Source organism: Chrysochloris asiatica, unplaced genomic scaffold (assembly GCF_000296735.1).
Source record: "Chrysochloris asiatica unplaced genomic scaffold, ChrAsi1.0 scaffold00232, whole genome shotgun sequence".
In the NCBI taxonomy this organism is placed as follows: Eukaryota; Metazoa; Chordata; class Mammalia; order Afrosoricida; family Chrysochloridae; genus Chrysochloris; species Chrysochloris asiatica.
In genome coordinates this window covers 1,516,763-1,523,893 of record NW_006408750.1, presented here as the reverse complement: position 1 = coordinate 1,523,893, position 7,131 = coordinate 1,516,763, and the positions used below count along the sequence as shown (strand labels likewise).

The 7,131-nt window shown below is 44.3% G+C and overlaps 1 protein-coding gene across 1 annotated transcript in view; it reads right to left on the bottom strand.

Annotated features, from left to right (window-relative positions):
- Nucleotides 1–7,131, bottom strand: part of ARHGAP26 (Rho GTPase activating protein 26) — a 692,304-nt gene that overhangs the window by 509,161 nt on the left and 176,012 nt on the right. The window contains exons 4-5 of the mRNA XM_006873269.1: nucleotides 5,119–5,190; nucleotides 725–893 (exon numbers count right to left, since the gene is read on the bottom strand). Of these exons, the coding sequence (XP_006873331.1) occupies nucleotides 725–893; nucleotides 5,119–5,190 (241 nt within the window). The remainder of the gene's footprint in view (nucleotides 1–724; nucleotides 894–5,118; nucleotides 5,191–7,131) is intronic.

Below are 7,131 nucleotides of genomic sequence, written 5' to 3'. Positions count from 1 at the left end.
ATTAGTGGAGCTGAAGCTCACCAGCTTCTCCTTGGAAACCCTATACAGGGTCGCTATGGGTCGGAATTGACTCAACGGCACTTAACAACAACAACAAAGAAGCTCTGGTAACGTAGTGGCTACAAGTCAGGCTGCTAATCTCACGGTCAGCAGCTCAAAACTACCAGCTGTTCCGTGGGAGAAAGATGAGGCTTTCTGCTCCTGTAAAGATTTACAGCCTCGGAAACCCTGTACAGGTTTGCTAGGTGTCAGAACTGACTCCACAGCACATAACAACAACAACCCTGACCTATGTTGTTGCTGTTGCTGTGTGCCATCTGGTGGGTGCTGACTCATAGGGATCCTTATAGGGTTTCTGAGAGCAGCTGGTGAGTTTGAACGGCCAGCCTTGCAGTTAGCAGTCCAGTGCTTACCCTACAGTGCCACAGCACGGCCTAATGGAGTTGATGGCAGTGGTCTTATGGAGCCCACTACAAGGTGGCTCAACTGAGGAGTACAGAGACAGCGTCCTGGAATTTACCCCCATCGTGATGGTGACTGCAAACAAATCACAATCCCTCTTCACAAATCAATTTCTGATCCACTGAGGTGGTAATCATTCAAGGCACTGGAGATGGTAATCATTCAAGGCTTCTTCTTTTAGCTCAAAGATTGTATAACAAAACAGAGCGAAACACAACCAGCTCAGAGGATTGTTTGAACTGGATGAGTGAAAGTCATATACAGTGCTCAGTGGAGTGTTTGGCAAAGGGAAAATGCTCAGCGATGATGGCGGTGGTAACAGTGACAGCAGCAATGGTACTTATGGTGATAAGAAGGTCATCAATTCCGCCCACCTCTTTCTTATCAGGAACATTACTTATTTTCCAGGCCCATGAAACGTTCCAAAGTGCCTGCCATAATCTGAATTATGGTAAATTTACCTATCTCTAGCTGCCTCATGTCTTCTCACCCAGTCACACAGGAGCACTTGCTCTGTACCGCCGACTGGGGTGCAGTACAGCATCAGGCACTCAGTGAGCACACTCACGCACGTGTTTTCACAGTGAGCTCTGTATACCTAATAGAATAAACGCTGCTGTTGTTGCTGTGAAGTGCCGTCGAGGCAATCCCAACCCATAGCAACCCTGTATAGGGTTTCCGAGGAGAAGCTGGTGAGCTTGAACCACCGACCTTGCAGTTCAAACAGTTTTGCAGTCTGGCACACCAGTACTCCAATAGAATAACTAACATCAAATAAGAGTTCTATGCACTTTTAAATTTTTTTCTATGCACTTTTATACAAATTCACTCATTTCTTCCTCACAGTAACTCTACGAAGTTGTTGTTGTTGTTAAGCGTCGTCGAGTCAGTTCGAACCCACAGCAACCCTGTATAGAATTTCTGAGAAGCAGGTGGTGAGCTTGAATCGCCGACCTTGCAATTCAACGTGACTTTGCAGTCCAGCGCATTAACCCACAGCGCCACACCTGGACAGGAGTCCAACAACTCTATGAAGTAAGTACTATAATTTATGTACCCATTTTACATGTCAGGAAACAGACATGGAGAGATGTCAGTGTGCACACACGTGGCAGGAGTAGGACTCTAACTTGAGCCATCTACCTCTAGAGCCCCCTTGAGAACTACTCTCCAATGTCTAATGTACTTTCATTATAGAGTCCAGATCTCCAAACACATCTCTGATGCAGGAACAATCAACTCTGGCAAGCTCAACACTCTAAACACAGGGCCATGTTTCTGCCCCACTCCCTGGGATGTGTCCCACTAAGAAGTTAGCACAAGAATGCCCAGGAGCCCTCCTCCCCAACCCTCCAACAGCCAGCCACCACAGTAAGCACTCCAGCTTCTGCTTCTTGCAAGTAGCAACAGGTTGTCATAGTAACCAAAGCAGTACCAGAGCAGACAAGAAAAAGAAAAGCAGCTTCAGCATCACACAGGCAGAGCTCAGAACCTTTGCTGGATCTTAAGAGTCCTGGTGTAGCACTGTGGATAAACACTGGGCTGTTAATCACAATGAAGGCAGTTCAAACCCAGCAGCCAGTCCTCGGAAACCCTGGGGTTTTGTAGGAGGTCCCTATGAGTTATGGACTAGAAGGCACTTTACAACAACTGAGCTCTAGGCCACCTAGTAGGAAATTTGTTTGTTGTTTTTGTGATTGTTTTCTATTAAATTTACATAATACTTTGAGAAAAATTTATGGAGCTCTGGCAGCATAGTGGTTATGAGTTAGGCTGCTAACCTCAAGATCAGCAGTTCAAAACTACCAGCCATTCCATGGGCGAAAGGTGCCGTAAAGATCTACAGCCTCGGAAACCCTATGCAGGGTCCCTAGAGTCGGAACTGACTCCACGGCACATAACCACCTCTACTACCAATGTCTATTGGTTATGTGGTTAAAGTGCTCTACTGCTTACTGAAAGGAAAGTGGTTGAAACCCACCAGCTGCTCTGCAGGAGAAAGATGTAGGAGTCTGCTTCCTGCTCCCATAAAGAGTGGCAGCTCTGGAAACCCTACAGGACATTTCTACTCTGTCCTATAGGGGTCACGATGAGTTGGACTTGACTTGATGGCACACAAGAACAATATGACATAAATTAAGGGATGTGGGAGAGGAACATGCATATTGAATGAAGGGGTGACAATGGGGAAGGGAAGAGAAACCCCTATAAGCAACATCACAACCATACTTTAACAGGAATGAGAGAACAGTATGCAGGTATCCTGGTGTCCTATAAGCAGCATCACAACCATACTTTAACAAGAATGAGAGAACAGTATGCAGGTATCCTGGTGTGGCACTGTGGGTTAATGCACCAAACTGCAAAGCTGTTTGAACTGCAAGGTCGGTAGTTCAAGCTCACCAGCTGCTCCTCAGAAACCCTATATAGGGTCGCTATGGGTTGGAACCGGCTTGACAGCACTTAACAACAACAACATAGCCCATCCTCCAAAGGAAACCCACTTCTGTCTTTAAGATTCCTGATATTCAAGCCAAGGAGACACAGCTCAGACTTCTGCTCCAGCTCATGGTAACTGTGGTGATTGTGGTGGTGGTGGTTATGTGCCGTGGAGTCGGTTCCGACTCACAGCAACCCTGCACAGGGTTTCCGAGGTTGTGAATCTTTACAGGAGCAGAAAGCTTCATCTTCCTCCCGCAGAGCGGCTGGTAGGTTCAAACTGCTGACCATGAGATTAGCAGCCCATCTTATTATAACCACTACACTACCAGAGCTCCTTCACAGTAACTGTGGCAACTCTCAAACTAATGCTGAGAGAATCAGCAGCAGGCGGTATGCAGAAGGGGACATGACTAGTGGGAAAACGACTCCATACGTCGGTCTGCTCTTCCTCTGTCACAAAGTTCTTCACGACCTTCTGAAGCCACTGTGCATTCTCAGGAGAGGGGCAGCAAAGACCTCGAGGCAGGGAGCACCTGCATCAATGAGAACTCAGGGAAGGGGAGCTTACTCAGCCATCACCGGGCTAGGTCAAAGTTGTAAACAAAATCTCAATGGAGTGAGAGTTCCCTTAAATTACACATTCTTTTAATCTCTGCTATAAAACCAACACGCTCTAATCTCTTCGTGAGATACGTAAACTGTAGAGTTGGCATAAAAGTGCTGTCAAAAATAAACAAATACAACCTTCCCCCACCCTCAAAATATAAGTAAATAAATAAACATCAATTCTGACTCAAAGCAACCCTATATAGGGTTTCCAAGAGTGTAACTCTTTACAGAAGCAGACAGCTTCATTTTCCTCCTGCTGGTGGGCTTGATCGACCAACTTTGTAGTTAGTAGCCCAAAGCCTAACCCTCATCGCCACCAGGGCTGTAGACTGGGGGGGAAATCTTTACCACAGTCCCGCCTTCAAATTATGGCCACCACATGGCCCTCTGAACAACTGTGAGTGGATGTCATTGTTTTGGGATGCCAAACGCATCTATTTCTATCTAGAAAGTAAATAGCACTTAATTGAGAAAGACAGAAAGACCCAATTCTTTACACTTATCTTTTTACCCCTACAATTACTTCCTCAAAGCCATTTTAAAACCGAGTATATCCACTTCTTGATTATTACCATAATTAGGTTCCAAAGACCAGGTTGTTACACATCAAATCACACAATGGAAATTGACTACATCATTACATTATTGCCAAATTACATGACTACAGAACTGCCAAACCACTGAGACTCATACTCCAGATAGTTGACACATAACCTTAACCACCACAGCCAGCCACAAATGCATAAAATAGTCAGCAAATTTTTTTACTGTTGCTGTAAATGTGAAATGATGTAGAGTAGGAATGAAATCCTTATCACCTAATAACAGGGGAGATGTTGCCCCAAAAGTCCTGGCAAGTGATGCAAAAGACTGTAGCAGAACTGATTCACAACTGTGGAAAAACATGCAGAAAATCTTGAAAATCCTTTTGCTATCACTGACTCCAAAGAAAACATCTTCCCTGCAGACAGCCTTTAATGCTGCACTGACTATATTTTCCTAGTGATTTACCACAGGACAAGAAGCCCTGGAGAATGGACTTGATCTTTCACCTTTGACAAATGAACAGGAGTCTCTTTGCAGTGTTTCAATAACACATTCAAATCAGCCTAAATGTTTGCTACAGCCCCTCTAGGTCAATGATAACAAAAGGCAACTTCTGGGCCAAAGTAGTGCTGAGGAGGTGGCTTTTGTTTTGTGTTTTGATTCTGTTTTTTCTGCCTCCACAATGTTCAATATGAATTTTTAAATTATTTTCCTACGATTTCCAAAAACCAGAGATTTTTTTACATAAAATTCTGGTCTTCTAGTTTCTCTTGAATAAGTGTCCAAGCACACAGCTATGAAGTAACATGAAGGAGATCTGGTTTCTACCTTGGGACGATTTGTGAAATAACACTTCGTGATGAGGCAACAAAACACTGGAATGATTGCTCATAGACTTGACCACTCAGACAGTCTAACTTAAGTCACTGTGAAGAAAAGATGAGCTGGGCTCGAGGCTTATCTGCCCACAAAGTCGTACTGAAGGAGGTGGGCTTGTGGTTGCATCTTCCACACCTCCCACTCTAAAATCTAAGAACAACGTCTTGGGGGAAGTCTTACCTTGGCAGCCCCAATTTGCTCCTTTCGAAATTTCTCCAAAGGGGTAATGAGTACTTCGCTGGCATTCTCAATCTGGAGAGGAAAATGAAAGTGGGGAGGGGGTGGGTGGGTGAGCAATACAGAAGCAGTATCAGTAAAGAAGTACAACAGCTGTGGCATTCTGGGCTAAAACTCAAGTACGCAATGTTGTGCGTGCATAAACTGCTCACAATACTTGAATCAGTGCATGTCAATCTCAAGCCTAGTCATCAGTTCTTTCTGAGCATGATTAATATTGATCCTTTAAAAATAAAAATGAGGAACTCTAAAAATCTCAGCCTCTGAAAGCAGAGGGGAGCGCATGACAGACTAAGTTTCAAGCGTCAGGTGACATCTTTCCAGTGCCTGTCCACTCAAGTTATATTTAAGGTAGCTCAACACTAAACCAAGGTTAAAAACAAACAATCAAACAGAAACAGGGCACCTCTGGACATCTGGTGGCAAGACAAACTTTCTAAGCCTGACCTTGTATCGTCCTACCAGGTCTGCTATCGAGTCAAGGCATCTTCTGCTCCTGAATGCCTCTCAACTTTCTCACCGCTGCCAGCCCCTCAGCTTCTCAATCTAGAGCTGCCCTGTCCTCTCCAGTCCTCAAATACACTTCCAAGGTCCACCTACGGGCCTCTGCCTGGGATGTTCTGTCCCCAAATCCTCACATGGCCGGCTTCTTATTTAAAGTTGCAGCTTCAAGGTCACTTTTAAGGAGGCTTCCCTAACCACCAAAGCAATTCAAAAAGGCTTCCCACTACCCCACCAAGTGTTTTCTTCAAAACACGACACCAGCTGCAACTTTCCTGCCATCCACTACATATAACTACGAGGGACTTCAAAAAGTTCACGGTAAATGGAATTAAAAATTAATTTTAAAATCTCCACAAACATTCTGAAGCCCCACCCCCTTGTCTATCTCTGCCCCCAAGAACCCAGAAGAATGCTAGAACAAAGGAGCACTCAAAAATGTTTTAATCACTCAATGAATTAGTGATTTCTTGATCAGCTGCCAACTGTGTGGCCATGGGCAAAATATTTAACCTCTCTGGGTTCTAATTCCCTCATCTGCAACATGAGTGGGTTGGATTGTTCCAGCTCTAAGAGTCCATGGTCTTTTCTAAAGCAGTACAATATTTAACAATCTTTCCTCTCATGTCATTCATTGCTCACTTTTCACTCAATTATTTCAGAAATCTTGATGCAACAATGCATTATTTTCTAAATCACATGTACACCCACCAACAATGTTAATGACTGAAGCCCTAGACTGACACAGGAAAGGACCAGGTAGAAATGTGAGAGACAAAAGAAAGCAGGTCTCTAGAGTCTCTAGAGTCCATCCCATTTCCTTTCTTCAAATTTGCAAGCATTTATATCAGAGACATGGCCATCTGCTTCCATAAAGATTTACAGCCTTGGAAACCTTACAGGGCTACTGGACTCTTATAGAGTTGATATGAGTCAGAAGCAACTAGATTGTAGTGAGTTTGGGGTTTATTTCTGAAAAATTCATTTGAACACTAGAGTGCTACTTAAATGGTTCACTTGTTTAAGTCTTTTCCACAAATGAAGTATAAGTCTCTACAGCTCATAATGGTGTGCTGAACCTGCAAACCAGTGTTCCTCAACTTTGCCTCCATGTAAGAATCACCTGGGAGTAAGCCCAAAGCATACTCCAGACATATCACATCAGAATTTCTGGGTCTTTCTCAAAGATCAGTACTTTGTAAACTCTCCAAGTTATCCCAGTAGGCACCCAGGTTAAGAAACCAGCCCTAAGTGGATGCTAAATGCATAATTGCATTCAACTGCTCATCCGGGAACCAGGGCATTCAAGTCTTTGTCTCTGTCCCGCTACTACTTGGCAAGGCCCAGTTTTGTCATCTGTCCAACATCAGGTTACAGATGGTGATGACTCAGTCCCCTCTGGGTCTAAGATTCTAAGACTGTATAACGCCCACTCAGTTCTAAGCACCACGGTAC